This window comes from Caretta caretta, chromosome 2, assembly GCF_965140235.1.
Source record: "Caretta caretta isolate rCarCar2 chromosome 2, rCarCar1.hap1, whole genome shotgun sequence".
In the NCBI taxonomy this organism is placed as follows: domain Eukaryota; kingdom Metazoa; phylum Chordata; order Testudines; family Cheloniidae; genus Caretta; species Caretta caretta.
This window is the reverse complement of record NC_134207.1, coordinates 166,676,018-166,692,929: the sequence shown is the minus strand read 5'-3', so window position 1 is coordinate 166,692,929 and position 16,912 is coordinate 166,676,018. Positions and strand designations below refer to the sequence as shown.

At 45.1% G+C, this 16,912-nt stretch overlaps 1 protein-coding gene across 9 annotated transcripts in view; it reads right to left on the bottom strand.

The window, feature by feature from the left end:
• COBL (cordon-bleu WH2 repeat protein) overlaps positions 1-16,912 on the bottom strand; it is a 240,384-nt gene that overhangs the window by 147,287 nt on the left and 76,185 nt on the right. For all 9 annotated transcript variants that reach the window (XM_075125572.1, XM_048839266.2, XM_048839267.2 and 6 more), the window contains 2 exons: positions 16,021-16,227; positions 623-830 (listed from right to left, as the gene is read on the bottom strand). In XM_075125572.1, coding sequence (XP_074981673.1) covers positions 623-830; positions 16,021-16,227 — 415 coding nt within the window. The remainder of the gene's footprint in view (positions 1-622; positions 831-16,020; positions 16,228-16,912) is intronic.

The window sequence follows — 16,912 nt, the reverse complement described above, 5'->3', positions numbered from 1 at the left end:
GCCAGGGGAAAGGAGCTGTGGCCAGAGCGCTGCTTATTTAAAACAATGTCATTTTTCAGTGTGCGTAAGTAGCTCCCTCTGTGATATTTTAATGTGATCAGATGCACTGATTCCCATTAATGTTCATATTTCAGAGAAAAAATAAGTCTTTGGAAGATGGTTGGCTCCAAATCTCTCCCAGATGGTGAAACTTTCCATTTACTTTAAGGTTCCTGGTCTTCTTGATAAATAACCGTTACTTATACAATATACTTACTGTATGTGCAAAGTCACTACATAAAGGAAACAGGTGAAACATCTTAAAATTCACTTTAGTGATTATTTTCAGTTTAAAAACTTTATTTCATAAATGTCCCTTCAGATTCTGTCATAATGATTTAATCTGCCCTAAATACTATATTTAACCTTATTACTACAACAGAATGCTAGTATCCAGAGTGAGTAATAGTAACTTTACCAGTTTAACAGATGACTGCATCAGTCTGTACACAAGCCTCCCCCATCCTGATTTAAAGATATAAAAAAAAAGTGGGTGGAACAGGGAGTATCAGCATCGCTGCTTGAAGATATACTACTATAATGATGGTCCCATAGTGTTGTTCAGGCAGCAGGCAGTACTGACCTCAGGGATCCTAGGTGGAGGTCGTTTTGTCTTCCCTTCAGGAACTTTCTCCTTCAGAAGTACTGTCTGTACATCCAGCGCCCCAACCAAAGTATTAGGCTTATAACTCAAAGGTTGCATCCCACAAGCCTTCAGCTCAAGAGTATGGTGAACTGGATTCAAGTGGTACCGGCTGCACAAATCCACCAACAGATCCATCACGGCTTTACTGCAAAGAAAAAAAAGACTCTCTGTAGCCTTTGATTAACTACACATTGTTAGACACCAGAATACCAGAACTAATCCAACAGTACTCATAGCATAAACCAAGGGCAGGCAGAGTGCACCTTGTCTGCTAAATGCCCCCATAAAGTTCTACAATCCAGTGGCCTTCATCCTCACTATGGCTTGAAGAACACAGAGATTACATGTCCCAATATAAAATGCTCCACACTGATGGGAACATCCTGGTCAGTCAGCTAAAAAAAAGGAGTGTTTCGATCTGGGACCTGTAATCTCCATGGGTGATGTTTTTCAGTGAGAAAGAAAGAAGAAAAACAACATAGATGCAGCACCATCTGGAGGAACAGGCATATTTCCACTATGCACTTTAATTACACCATTCCACTTTAATTACACCATTAATTCACAAGCACGACCAGGAGCGGGCACTTAATGGAGTCACTGGGGAATTTGCAAGAACGGCTTTGGCAGCTCCAAAAAGTCAGGCATGGAGCGGCTTAGGAATCCTCTCTCCAGAGAGACAAAGGAGTTAGGGATTGAGCCCAACTTCCCTACCAGGATGCACTGGACATAGGGAGCAGCAACCTTGACGTAGGAGCCAAGACACAGCCTGAGAAGCTGCTCTTCTAACATCTGTTACAGGCTCCAAGAGCATTCTCAGGTGCAAAATGGACAAGCCTGGGAAATTTGAAAAATCAGATCATAGATGAAAGAGGAACACTACTAGGGGGAATAAGAAGACTGAAGATCTAACCATGGTGGTTTTATGATGAGGGGAAACACTTCAGGAAAACCAGGCACTTTAGATAGCTGTGCTCCCTTGCGCAGTACATCTATATGAAAATAGATTTGGAAGTTCCATTGTCTAATATGTGTGCACTATTTCACATTTTCAAGCACTTATAATTATATTTTGAAACCATTTCTCCATCCAAATGTGGCAATATACAAATCCATTGAAATATGCACGCACGTGTACAGAACTACTGCATTGAAAAGTGAACTTTAAGGATATCTTTAGGCCGCGCTTCTGAGAAAGGAACGACTTGCACTGAATTTCCATGACACAAGATTGAATCAGAATGTGCTCTTTTTGCCTGTCCCAGGGGACCCCTGAAGAAACATTTCCTTACTATGAAGAGAAAGGGATTCCCCTTATTTGCTCCCCACTGCTTTAAAGTATTGGTAAATCCTTTCTAAGTAATAGCATCCATGTGACAGGGTTCTTCCCTATTTCCTCTTTATTTATTCCCACCTGCCTAGTGCCTTAAGAATCAGAAGTAGGCTGACCCTTCTTCCCCATCATCTGGGCCTTGGTGCTTTCTTGGGAGCTTGTTACGGTCACTTCTAGAATGGCCAAAAGGGGCTTCCTCCATCTTTACCTCTTCACCTTGTCCCCTGGATGCCTGGTGCTCCATTCTGACCATGATTGGGTGAAGCAGGTCGTTGATTTTAAAGTCCAGTCTCAGGACTTCTTCAGCTCCAGAGCTGAGAACTCCTTTCTTTGCCCCCTCCTGCACAGGTTAATCTCTTTTACACTGACTCTCCAGCTAGGATGTACATTCTTTACTTATTCAAGCCAGAACTTGGAAATATACTTTGTTAGTTTTCTGACTCTTCCCTCAAATACCTCCAACACTCTTTAGAGAGCTGTAAACTCTATAGCACAAAAAGAATCCAAGAACTGCTGGAAGAAACCATGTTAAGGTTCAGACATGATTGCCCAGGCAGACATTTTTAACAAGGGACTGTAATTTGGCTCCATATCACTCTTGTATTATTAAAGAGTATGATATTGCAAACCAAGGCTGGAAAGTAAAGAAGAGAGACTGCCATGTCAGCAATACTTATCAGGCTGACATCCCACTTAGGTACAGTGTTTGGCTCCCTTGTGTCACAAGGTTCCCCTGTAAAACTCAAGGAAGAGATTTACAGTTGCACATTACTTTGAAGATAGAGTAAACAACAGAGTTGTTCTGGGAGTGGCCTCAACTTAGTCTCAACTAGAAGCACCAAGAGTAGTCAGTTTAAATATACACTAGTGCATTTGGGGGGGAAGGGGGAGATACTCTACTGACAGAATAAAAACAGGTCCCTGCCCTGTGAAACTTACAAACTAAACAGGTGAATGAGGCAATAGCTTTTACTGGCCCAACTTCCGTTGGTAAGAGAGACCAGCTTTCAAGCTTACACTGAGCTCTTCTTCAGGTCTGGGAAATGTCCTCAAAGTGTCACAGCTAAATACAAGGTGGAATAGATTGTTTAGCTGTGTTAGGAGTTTACACATATTTCACCATTTAAGGTGAAGTGGCCCGTTAACACCCATCCAGTCATGGGGGAAAGGAAGGTGGGGGTCGGGGAGGGAACAGCTGGGTGGTGGGGGGGTTGTTAATAAGTTATAGACTGTTGTAATAAGTCATAAATCCAGTGTCTCTATTCAGTCCATGATTTTTAGTGTCTAGCATGGTTATGAATTTAAGCTGCCAGGCTCATCTTTTGAAAGTGCTGTTCGGGTTTCGTTTGAGGATGAGGATTGATAGGTCAGATATAGAGTGATCGCTTTGTGAAAAGTGTTCACCCATAGGTAATAGGGTGCTTTTGTCTTTTATCATTTTCCTGTGTCAGTTCATTTGACAGCATAGTGATTGTCTGGTTTTACTTCCATAGTTGTTGTTGGGGCATTTAATGCACTGGATGAGGCACACTACATGTTGTGATAGGCATACGTAGGAGCCATGAATCTTGAGAGGTGTGACTGCTACAATGATCAACACCGCTCACAACACACCGGAGTACGTTTCCCAGACCTGAAGAAGAGCTCTGTGTAAGCTTGTCTCTCTCACCAACCAAAGTTGATCCAATAAAAGGTATTACCTCACCCACCTTGTCTTTCTAATATCCTGGGACTTCACGGCTACTACAACATGACAAACTAAACAGGGAATATTCAGCCAAAAGTGGAGTGTGGGTGACAGATGCAGAAAAATGTCTTTTTGCTTTATATTTGTCTATTCTGCCCATGTGCCTTTTGACTGCCTATTGTGGCTTAGAACCTGCCTGGCTGCTCTAATTTTGACTCACATCCTATTTGCTATTTTGTACTTCAATTCTTGTTATTTGGTTTTAATCCTTCCGTGGTTTTAAATTTCCTAATTATTTGTTGTTAAACCTCTTCTACATTTAGCTTGGTAGCCCTTTATTATTTGTAACTATTTCCTTCTATTAACCTGGACCTAGTACCACCAGTATGTACACAAACACACCCCCAGTCCCTCTCTCTTTAGAGCTGCCCTTCCTTAGAAACCATTCTGTGAGATGACTTGTAAGCTGTAGCTGTTATCTTTTAGGTCTCGATCCTGCACTGAGAACTGGGAGAGCAGACTACCCCCCATATGCCTGTGCAGAGCCCTGATGAAATCAGTAAGGCTCCATATAGGCCGAGAGCTCTGTCCTGCAAGCCTCCAGTGTGGGATTGGGGCTTTAACTTGTACATTCTTTAGGTCAAGGACCTGTCTTTTATGCATTATCTTTGAAGTGCCTAGCTTACTGTAAATCACCATAATAGACATGACTGTGGAAGCTTAGTCATCATCCGAGCTAGCTCCCTAGATGATCAAAAACACTTTCTCTCCTTCCCTGTCCCATTAATCACTCTCACCCTCCCTCATCCAAACCTGGAGGTTGGTTTCCAAAGTCAAGGATAGTTCAAAATTCCCTGGCTATTCTTCTGCAACACATGGCAATATTACATGCAATGTCCAGCATAACTACTCCGAATGCTGCAGATATCAAACCCCAGCAGTGACAAAAAGAGGGCCAGCACATTAGCTAAATATTGGGATGGGTATAGAAATTGTCTCTAGAGTATCTGGTGTATTTCATGAGTATAACAATGCTGCTGGCAAGGTTGGAGAGAGCAGAGAAACTGGGAAGAAAAAAGAAGCAACTGTACACTCTACTGTTGAACCAAGGAAGCCAGTTGATAGAAAACCACAGCCCTCCACAGGGGGCACTTACTGGGCCTTTTCATGGAGGTATCATCGGGTATTATAATAATAAAATCACAGGACTGGAAGGGACCTCAAGAGGCTAACTTGTAATTAATGCACTCTAGGCTTGTCCAGTTGGCAACATCCCAGGGTGCACAGTGCAGCTGGGATGTCCTACAGCATCCCAGGCACAGTGTGCTCTCTGAGGCACACTAGAGAAGCCCCAGAAAGGAACTGCAGGAATGTAAGATCCCAGCAGCAGAAGACCAGAGTGTTGGGAGGGGGAGTTAACCAAACAGGTCCTGAATCTTACAAATGGTTCAGATTTGGTTCAGTTCCAGAAATGGGCAAAGATGAAACCAGTTTTCAATTCACTCATAGGAAATACTGGGAAGAGGAGTGAACAGCAAGGTGGACTTTCTTCAGATCAATCCAGTTAAAAGTTGACCTATGGGGATAGCGATTCCTTCCTTTGCTTTCACTGACTCAAAGGGTCTACTTCAAGCAACTGGTCACACAAAAAGAATATTAGATCTGCAGTTGCTTTAGGAGTGCTCACATTTATTTGCTTTCTTAATGTCTTGTCATCCTTCCTCTTTCAGACCTGCCAGAAGCTTGTGCTGATCTGGTGCAATAAAATCACACATTTAGGTTATCGTTTCAGGACACGATGCAGTGGTTACACAAGAGTATAAGAACTGATTAGTTGTTTAAAAAAAGATATTCCATGACTATTTTGGTACAGGAAGTCTGATTTCCCAAGAGGCAAACACATACTATTCTAGAGTTCACAGGGATTAATTATTCTAAAAGGACAAAATGCTTCGTATAATACTGTTATATCACAACACCATTCATCAAGGGCTCCATTCTGCCCTCAAATCTGCAGGGTCGCGTTTCCAAAATCTGAAACAACTTGTGTGTTTGAGGAGCTGCCAGTAGCCACAACAATAAAGGGACACTGTCAATGTGAATTGTTTTTATACTTTAAAAAAAAATCCAATTTCTGATAAAGTATCCTTAATAAAAAGTATTAAAGTCAGGCTGTACTACTTGAACATCATTCAAATATATTTTATAAGGACTTCCCTGCTTTCTTGCTGATGTCTAAAAGGGTCTTTTCTGCAAGGGAGAAATTGACTATACATAAATACAGTCAAATGCACAAAGTTATCAAAAAATAGAGAACATTCCCCTCTAGCTATTTTCAGTTATAATAATCTAAGGTATTGCTTGTAAATATAGGAGGTCCAATATTTTGAGACAAACGTGATTCTCAAGTGGACAGTTTCCTTTTAAATTGGGCTTCCTCAGTTACCCAGCCATCTTTCATGATGCTGATTTCCAGAGCCACATGACTTACTTTGCTGCTGGCAGATCTCAAAAGAGGGAGTGATTTTACAACCCTAAAAAGATAGATTTATCACAATGTATAAAGGCAAATTCTGCTTGCAGATTCATGAATATAAATTCTGAATGACTTCCATTAATGTCAATGAAGTCATTCATGCTTTACACTGGTGTAACAGAGGAGAATGCCACCCACCAGACTCAACTGGTGGAAAACTTGATAGGACTGGTGATGATTGAGACAGCCCCTGAAGAAAAATCGGGGAAGGGAAGAGATGCACGTGCTTGCAGGAAGAGGAAGTTACTCACCTTGTGCAGTAACAATGGTTCTTCGAGATGTGTGTCCCTATGGGTGCTCCACTTTAGGTGTCTGTGTGCCCCTGCACCTCTAATCGGAGATTTTTGGTAGCAGTGTCCCCTTGAGCCCGCGCATGTGCTCTCCCTCCCTCGTGGTCTGCCTCAAGGCTATTTAGCACTGCACGGGAGAACCCCCCTCACTTCCTTCTCTACCACAGAGCCCTGTAGAGAACTCCGAAGTACAGGGGAGGAGGGTGGATTGTTGAGCACCCATAGGGACACACATCTCAAAGAACCATCGTTACTGCACAAGATGAGTAACTTCCTCTTCTTTGAGTAGTGTCCCTATGGGTGCTCCACTTTAGGTGATGCCGGAGTAGTACCCACCACTGGAGGCTGGGTCTTCGGAGCGGAGTCTTTTACTACAGAGAGTACTGTGAAGTTGAAGATGGTGTCAGCGGCCAAATCTTCAGTGATCGCATAATGTTCTGTGAAAGTATGGACAGAGGCCCCAGTCATTGCTCTATAGATTGGGGAGATAGGAGTATCCCTATGGAATGTGATTAAGGTAGGAACTGATCTCATGGAGTGCATATGGACGGAAGTAAGTTGCGCCCTTGCTAAGTGATTAATGTAACTAGAGACCCATTTGGATAGTCTTTGAGGAAGTATCTCAGAGCTTTTGGATCTTTCTGTGGATGAAAGGAAGAGTTTAGGGGATTTTCTGAAGTCCTTAGTCCTGTCCAAGTAGAATGCCAATGTCCTTCTAATATCTAGCATATGCACAATTGTCTCCCAGTTGTCACAATGTGGTTTTGGAAAAAAACAGGGAGATGGATCTGTTGATTCATATGGAAAGTGAAGAAAAAGTAGAGAGAAACTTGGGATATGGCCTTAGAGTTTTGTTTGTTTGTTTTTGTTTTTTTAAAAGACAAAGGCTGTGAATGATGGGTGTGCCATCAGGGCCGCTATTTCTCGTTTGTGCTTAGCTGAGGTGATGGCAATTAAAAATGCTGTCGTCACGCACAGGTGTAAGAGAACAAGTTGCCCTGGACTTGGAGGGAAGTCTAGTCCAAGCCCTGAGAACTAGATTAAAGTCCCAGGCTGGAGCGGGTGGTGTCACATGGGGAAAGAGAGTCTCAATGCCCTTAAAGAGTCTACACATTAGTGGTGAGCAAACTCCAAGTGAGAAGCCATTTTCACCATGAGATGTACCTTAAGGGAGCTGAGTGAGAGTTTAAAATTTAGCGCAAAATCAGAGGGAGGAAAGATGAGGTTGGGGCTGTCCGTTTGGAATGGTACAAACTTGGAGTCGTTTCCATTTTGTAGATAGGTATGTGGAGTGGTCAACTTGTGGTTGTGTTGCAACATGTGTTTCAGCTTGTCAGAGCATTCTGCTTCTAAGCCTTGGAACAAAGAAAGATCCAAGCCTGGAGGCGGAGGACCCATAGGTTGGGATGAAGGGTCAGCCCATTGTTTTGAGAGCGCGGGTGAGGAATGGGCTGATGTCAGAGGAACAGGAGGGCATACTGCCATCTGCATCAGGTAAGGGAGCCAGACTTGTCATAGTCAAGAGGGGCAATCACAATAACTCTCGCTTTGTTTTGTTGAATTTTCAACAGAATCTTGGATAGGGTAGGAAACTGGGAAAACAGACATACAAGTGGGCTCTGTTCGCTGGGAAGATGAGGGCAACTGCCAGTGACTGTTTCCACAAAGAGTGGCTATATCTTGAAGCACCTGTGAATTCAGTATACACTCATTGTCGTGAGAAAATTCCCACTGAGACTGTTGGTTATCCCGTTCTGTATCCCTTGTAGACAGACAGCTGAGATGAGCACATTGTGACGGGTGCATCAATTCCAAAGTTTGAATGCTGTCTTGCAGAGGGAGGGAGATCTGGCAGCTCCTTGGCAGTTTATACAAAACATACAGGTCACATTAATGACAGGTTTCAGAGTAACAGCCGTGTTAGTCTGTATTCGCAAAAAGAAAAGGAGTACTTGTGGCACCTTAGAGACTAACCAATTTATTTGAGCATAAGCTTTCGTGAGCTACAGCTCACTTCATCCGATGAGGTCACATTAAGTCCATCATAACCTTTGTGTGTTGTTTTTGATGAAAGGCAGAGTTTGTCTTTGGCACAGGCACTCCTGACAGCCCTTAACCCCAAAAGAGTGATATGGAAGGCCATTTCTGTGGAAGGCCATTTGTCCTGAACCTTATTGTTGTGTAGGTAAGCTCCCCAGCATATTAGGGAGACATGTCCCAGGGTGGTGAATGTGGGTAGTGAGAGGAGCGCTCTCGCTTGCACTGCATCACGTTGATGCTGATAAAGTCCAGTCACTGTACCAGGGTTAGTATGCCACTACAATGAAGTGAACCTTGGAGACAACCCTGTATGGAGCAATCTGTACCTTTGATGATCCTGCCCCAAAGGTAAGCAGTAGGAAATCGCCTGTACGATGGTTGTATTGACATATGGAGGTAGGCACCCTCTACGTTCAGGGCTAGATATCAATCTCTTTCCTCTAGAGCTGGTCCTAACTGCTGTGAAGTAAGGTAAGGTGACTACTGAGTGGCGTGACAGGTGTATAGATGGCAGCTGATACTGTAAGGTATCATTGTTCAGGCCTCCGACCAGCTCATCAAAGTGCTTATAAGAGGCAGTTTGAGAGGTCATGGACTGGGGTGCATACTGTTCTCACTTTGGAGCCCTGTCCCTCTGTGCTGTTATGAGCCAGAGTGTAAGAGATGGTGAGTATTGAGAAGATTGTCATCTGTGGCGTGGTTGAGAGGTATATCTTCTCTTCTGTTCCACAGTGTAGATTCCTAAGTAGTGTAGTGCAGTCTGAGAATCCTTCAGGATGTGGAGAGAAAAGCTGTCTTCTCCACAAAGAGTTTGGCAGTTCAAATTGGAAGTCTGTAGCTCTTTGGGAAATCTAGAGAGGTGTAGTGAACAAAAAAAAAAAAAAACCCACAACCCACCTCAGTACCACTGACATGGAGACTGGGCGGGCAGCTGTAACAGCTACATCCAGTGGGGTCTCTAGGACCGGTCTGGCTATTAACTGACCTTCTCTATGAATGGTCTGAATCTGTTCTTTTTGTGTTTCCAGTAATTTTTCAGAAACATCCTGGGTTTCCCCAAGATTAACAAAATTGTTTCACCATGACAGTTTGGTAATTTAAGACTCTAAACAGCAATGTTGTTGATGAATATGCCAACTTGCAAAGCCTGATCATATGGAGTTGACTTGGCATTATGTTGCTTGCTTCATGCATTAACCATATCCACTATGATGGAGTTGGGTTGCGGATGTTGAAAAAGTCTGCCTCTTTGGGTAGAAATGTATGGTTGTTTTTGTTTACACTCTGTTGCTGGTTGGTGCAATGGAGGCTGGCTCTGCCAGATGATTTTGGTAGGATCTAGAATCACCTCATTAATTGGGAGGAAAGTTCTAGATGAGAAGGTAGTATGCAGAATTTCCACCAACTTGTGATGTGTATCTACCATCTCCTGTAAGGGAATCTGCAGCTCGTCTGCCACTCTCTTCTCTTGGTAAGATCCAGAAAGTTCTTATATCTTCACCTAATGATGAGAGGTGGGCAGCACAATCTCATCTGGGAGAGAGGAGAAGTGTGCTAAAGAGGTAGCTTCCTCTTCAGGTGTGTTTTTTTTTTCTTCCCCTTCCCCCTTCTTTCCTGTTCTGAAAAAGCTTTCTCCTGTCCTGGCTCAGGTGCTCTCCTGCCCTCAGGTGCCAGGCTGTAGCAAACCATCTGGTGGACTCTCCCCGAGAGACACCGGAGATGGTCGCGCCATGTGTATGTAATACCCCTAGAGTTACAATATGGCCTTGGGAGGGAGAGGCAGGAAGGCGGGCATGGGCGGTTGGCGTGATGGAATTGGGGATGACCCTTGTAGTGTGGTGGTGGGCCACCTTGAGGAGCCAGGGAATGATTTCCTCCTGGCCAGTGTCAGATTCATCAGTGGGTAAGGGTGCCACTGACTGGGGTATTGGCAGTATACGGCCAGTGCTAGGAGCGATTCTGGGTGCCGAGGTGTGCTCGATACTGGGGTCCTGGTACCAAGTAATGAGGATTGTGGTTCTTCCCCAATCATCAGGTCTCCAGGGTACCGGAGCTAATGCAGTACTATCGGTTCATTTGGTACCATAGAGGAGGGTCTGTGGTACATTCTCAGTACCGATAGTTGGGCAGAGCACTCTCTAAATGAGAATTTTGCCCAGTACAAAAAAAGTTTGTTGATGCCACTTTTTTTTAGAGACGGTATGGTAATTGTCTCTCCCTGGGTACTGAGGGAACAGGTCTCCAGAGTATCAGAGCACCTGTGTTACCATGGGCTCATCCGGAACCCCAGAGGAGTGTCTGTAGTCGGTATCAATGGTTGGGAAGGTTCAGAACGCTTCCTAGATGGGAGTTTTGTTGCATCTGGTACTAAAGGGTTTCTCTATGCCGCTCTTTTAGAGATGGTACGGTAACTGTCCCCTCTCCTTAGGGGACTGTACCCTTGCCTCAGAGCATGATGGTGGAAGCCTCTGGTGTCTAGGTGCTGAAGCAGAGCTGACAGCAGGGCTTCTCTGGGTCGCTCTTTTAGCATGGATGGTACGGTAACTGTGCCCTCTCGGGGCCCAGAGTAGAACTCAGAGCAGCACAGAGCTCACAGAAGCCCCTTGTGGGTGGGGAGAGCAGAGCTCAGAGCAGGGCAGAGCTCAGAGCAGGAAGCCCCTTCTCAGGTTTCAGCTTCCAGAGCTTCCCTGCCCTGAGCTCGCAGCAGGAGGTTCCTCTGCTGGTATTGTCCTACTGAGGTGGCGGCTCTGGGGCGTCCCACAGGCTGGCCAGCTACTCGGGGGTCCCTGCCGAGATGGCCGCACTGGGGAACACCCCTCTGGCTGGCCAGTTGCTCGGAGGAGCCTTTCCAGGGGGAGTCTGCCGGTGGCTGCTTCTTCTTCTCTCTCTCTCTTCACCACTCGACCCCTTTTGAAGTGAAGGCTCCGGGGGTGATCCGGGGTCCCCTGCAGACTGAAGTGTTTTCTCTACAGGGGGGATTTTTACTTCAGCTCCCAGCTCCCGTGAGGCTGCAGTTTTAGGTGTGGCAGGTAAAGCACTTCTGTGAGGGTCTCCCACGCACAGTGAGTGTCTGGCCATTACAGGAACTGACTCCTGGCAGGAGAGGCACCCTGACTCCTGGCAGGAGAGGCACCGCTTGGAGCAGAGAGAGACAGGCAAGCCCCTAAGCAGGGGGTGTCATCCTCTAGCAGGGAGGAATATGCAGAAGAGCCTTTTTTTAAAAAAACTGAAAAAGAAAATAATTATGTGTCTACTAGATGCCTGGGGGCGGGGGGGGGGGGGGTGATGCCCCCAGACAGGGAAGAAAAGTGAAGTTCTTTTCCTTTTTCTCTTTTCTTTTTAAACCAAAGGAATAAAATAAAACAAAATAAAACAGAACACTAGCCTGAGTACTTTTAGGGAGAACAAAGGTAACAAAACAAACACTACTTATGCTAATGTAAGCAGTGTCAAGATGAACTCCACCCTGACATCTGGTGGTGAGGTGTGGCAAGTTGTGGAAAAGAACTTCAGGGGCCTATCTCATTTGCATAGGCACACCCATCCCGCCTAGAATGAGGCCATAGCTGCCCAAATGGTCACTTTGGCTGCTGTGGGATCCCCAGTGTCTCTGTTATTGGGGCAGGAAGAATAAATTGTTATTACACTGATTATGGGAACTGTGCTTGGAACTGTACTTGGCCTTTTGTTATGATGGAGGGACTCACCATCAACTAAGTAGCACTTGCTAGGCAAGGGTCATGGGTTTTAAAACTCTGTGAACGGAAAGAGGCTGGGGACAAGTATTAATACTTGGTGGCATGGGCCCCTTGGTGAGGGCCTTACATGCTAATTGCACTTCCTCCTTTCTCCACTATGGAATATCAGAGCTAATTTTGATTCCATTAGGGGTCTAGTTACAGGCCGCTGAGCTCACTTTGGGCTAATAGTGCACCAGCACTGAGGCTCCCCTACTACAAGCTGAATTCACCAAAGAGCTGAACTGACTAAGAGCTGAAATCACTGAGCGTTGTGTTAAGTAGTGGGGGAGCCTGAAGATCTATTGTGGAGCAGTTTGCGGGACGGCTGGAGTGCCTTGTGGACAGGCTGGTGGAGCAGTGCGTAGGACGGCGGGAGCTGCTGGTGGGACGCGGAGCAGTTTGTGGACCGGCTGGTGGAGCAGTTCGTGGGACGGCGGGAGCTGCTTGTGGGCCGCGGAGCGGAGCTGAGCGAAGGAGTTCGTGGGGCGGCTGGCAGAGCGGAGTGGAGTGGAGCGGAGGCCTATGGAGCTGTGGGGTGGTCAGCTTCAGATCATGTAAGGTGCCTCTTACCCCTGTCCCATCTCCACCCAGGTTGGGAGGTAAAGCTCCACAGATAAACTTTCGAACTCTGGGGCTGCCCTGACCAGGGACAGAGACTTTTGGGTCATTGGACTTTTGGGACTTTGGGGTGATTTGGGGTTGCCGGACTCAAGAACCAAAGGGAAAGGGGCATGCCCCAATTTGCTTGGGGTGGGTTTTTGCTCATGGGTTGTGTTATGAATCCTGTTGGTGGTGTTTCCCCAACATAATGCCACATTGTTTCTCTCTGTTATTAAAAGGCTTTTTGCTACACTCAGACTATGTGCTTGCGAGAGGGGAAGTATTGCCTCTTGGAGGCGCCCAGCGGGGGTGGTATATATTTGTCCCAGGTCACTGGGTGGGGGCTCGAGCCGGTTTGCATTGTGTTATTGGAATGGATCCCCTAGATATTGAACCCGGCCCTTGTTGCTGCCAACTCTGACGGGCAGAAGGGTTACACTAATGACACAGATAAGGAAGGGACAACTGCTCCTTGGGTCAAACTTGGTAGAGAAGGAAGTAAGGGGGGTTCACCCCTGAAGTGCTAAATAGCCTCCAGGCAGACCAGGAGGGAGGAAGAGCACTTACGGGGGCTCAAGGGGACACTGCTACCAAAAATCTCCGATTAGAAGTGCAGGGGCACACAGATGCCTAAAGTGGAGCACCCATAAGGACACTACTTGAAGAAGAACATGGGGATGGCCTCTCTTCTTTCGACAGAGACGACTGTAACCTGCTGATCGTGAGGGGGGCACAATTTAAAGGTTTGCCCCCCTCCCAACAGCTTGAGTCACGCCTTCACCCCACTCTCCGCAGCCCCTCCTTGCAGCTCCCAGGTGTTCACTCCGCAGGGAGAGGCAGCAGTGAAAGTAGGGGCTCTCCCTGCAGCTCCCACCTATTTGCTGCTGCCTCTTCACAAGGCCACAGCTTTCAGTTTGCCAGCCCTGGGAGCTGTCACACAGGTAAGCAGCCCAGCAAGCAAACCCTGGCACAAATCTGGGGGGAGGCACATGAACCGCACGTCCCCCCCGACACACATCATCTCTGCTCTATCCCTGCACTAGTCAGGCAGAGCAGGAAGGAAATTGAAGTTTGATGAAGTTACGGCCTGCTGCTTTAAAAATCTATCTTTGATTCTATCCTCATTGGCTGTTATGTACTGATCAACATGCAAAGTCTTATGATACCATTTGAAACAGATGTAACTGATTAAAATAAGATTGATTAAAATAAGAACTGGCTCAGATGTTTGTCTCAAACTATAACTGAACCCAAATTAAAATTTTTCATACAATTTCTTCCTCCATTACATTTTTACTTTTAAAAGTCTTTTCACTTTCTTGTTTCAAGTAGGTCTAGAAATGGAAATGCAAAAACTGGAATTGTTATTGCGAGTCTCCCAACCCAATTTTGCAGACTTGAGAAGTTAAGATAGTTCACATAAAATTCAGAAAGAAGATGAACTTTTAGGCATTTCTCTCAACTACTTTCAACCTTCAAATCTTTGAAAGTTTGATCAATCCTAACCTAGAGCCAATTTCCTCAGCCCTGTGATGTTACTTCCCTATATTCATAGTCACCAGTAGGAGTTCTCCACACAGATCGATGGCAATGCATTACTTGGCTCATTGAACATAATTTATTTCACACCCTTGCTGGGATACACTTCAGCTTCCATAAATAATTAACCTATGGGGAACAGTCTGATTATAGATGATGCTACATTTTCAGCTAACTTTCAAAGGATAAATCCAGCACCTAGCAACTTTTGGTGTATTTCCAATATCCCCTGCCACCCTTGGGCCCACAAACCAAATGACTGGATCAATATATAAAATATTAGCACTAGCCATGGTAGGGATAACAAACATCCATGAAAATCAAAGGCAGCTATAAATTCCAATACCCTGTTCAAGCGCATATAGCTACTAAATGTAGTTTCCTTTTTCATTCACCTTTCTGCCCCCCCTACAAAAGATCACAATAGGGCCCTTTATAATTGTAGTGCTTTTGCAAATTTGTTTTTGGAAGGAAAATAATTTCCTTGATCACTAGGCCTGTCATGGCTAGTATCCTTTGCATTACACTCAGAGCTTGTTCGGGTTTGCTGATGAAATATCTGCACTTTTTGGCCAACGATTCTTCATTTTCTGAATCTGTTCTGTTTTCTAGCCTCTTCTTTCATTTTCAAAAAGAAAAGGAGTACTTGTGGCACCTTAGAGACTAACCAATTTATCTGAGCATGAGCTTTCGTGAGCTACAGCTCACTTCATCGGATGCTGTAGCTCACGAAAGCTTATGCTCAAATAAATTGGTTAGTCTCTGAGGTGCCACAAGTACGCCTTTTCTTTTCGCTTTTAAAGTATTATTAATGGGCCACATCCCTCCTTCCATAGCAAATTCCATTAGAGGGGGTCCAGAGGAAGAAACTACCTCAGCAGTCTCCTCAGAAATGTTTCTCCCCAATCTTTATTCATTGGTGACAGGATTCTTATTCCCCTGCCTTTATTCTCTTGCCACTTTCACACACCAGGAGGCTGCTTTCTCTGCTTCCCCGTAGAAACCCAGCAGATCTCCGAGATATACATGGACTCATTTCTTGGGGCTTAGTGAAGATAAAGGCCATGTACATCCACATCGGCTCTGCTTCCCAGTGGCACATGCTCATCTGTACCCTAGCTGACTGGTTCCAATACAGCCACACTGCCGGGGCTCTCACAGATAGTGTTTCTCACCAGGATCCCTGTAAAGGGGAATCCCCATTGTAGCTGGGGGCTACAGAAATGTGCTACAGTCTAAGACACTATTATTTGTCTCCCACAGCTCCATAGAACTGTGGAAGGACTGCCCATGTCCTCTTTCTACAGATCCTCTGAGGGGTCCTGGGGAAAATGGGGGAACAATGGCTGCAGAATTCCTCTTCCATTTGGGATGGATGAGATCAGCATAGTTCTAGGGGACATAATCAAGCCCATTGATGTTATAATTTTCTCTCTAACTAACAGTCCTACAGGGAAGGGTGAAAAAGAGACAAACTCCATCAATACTGAGAAAGGTGAGTTTACCTATTAAAAATGCAAGATATTGGTGAAGGGAGGTTCCAGGATGACAGAGCTGATTAGTGCCTTACCTCCCATGTACATTGCTCTTCTGTTCCACACCACTTGGTAAAACGACTGTGAAGTCCACTGTCCTGTTTATCAGATTTTCTTTCATGGTCACCAGGCTCTGATCAGGGATTACTCCCAGCTCTGTGACTGACTTCTGTTCACCCTGAATTTGACTTGCAGCAAGAGATTGACTTGGTGGAGGGGGAGCTCGAGCCTTCATTTTTCTCCTTAAGAAATAAAAAGAAGTAGAGAGTTAGTGATTTCAAGTATACTTCCTTTGATGAGAAGTGCAAGCATGTGTTATCAGGGGAAAGGAAGCATTTCCCTTATCTTAGGTCATTTGTAACAGCTCCTACAGTGGAAGTTATTTCTCTTTATCATGGAACTTTTTATATCTACAGTTATATTTTATTTTTACAGCTTTTTCTCTAAAATAACATGGAAATCTGTTGTGTGCATCATCCCAAGATTATCACCACCTGTTTCTGACCTCTCCCAAAATGCTCTGCACTGTTTGATCATCACACATCTCCATGGCACAAACGTTATTCCTGTGTATTCAGTGTATCACAAAGGGTGGGCTTTTCAAAAGCGATCAGTATAGGCCTAACTCTGCTCTCATTGAAGTCATTGGCTTCTCTTACAGTTCACGGGTGAACAGCACCTTTGATCTCTCTTCCCTAGTCTCTCCCTGGCCACTCTTTCCAAGTGATAGGCCTCTGTCTGCACTTATCCCAGAGTGGAACTTGATGGTTCACACTTCTATAGATGGGATCACCAGGCTACAACACCCTGATTACCTCAGCCAGCCCAGCTGGGGTTGGGCCCAGCTACAGAATTCTCTCTGGGAGTTTGTCATCAAAATGACTTACCGTGACACATGAGAGCTTCTTCAAGAACAAGTACGGTTTA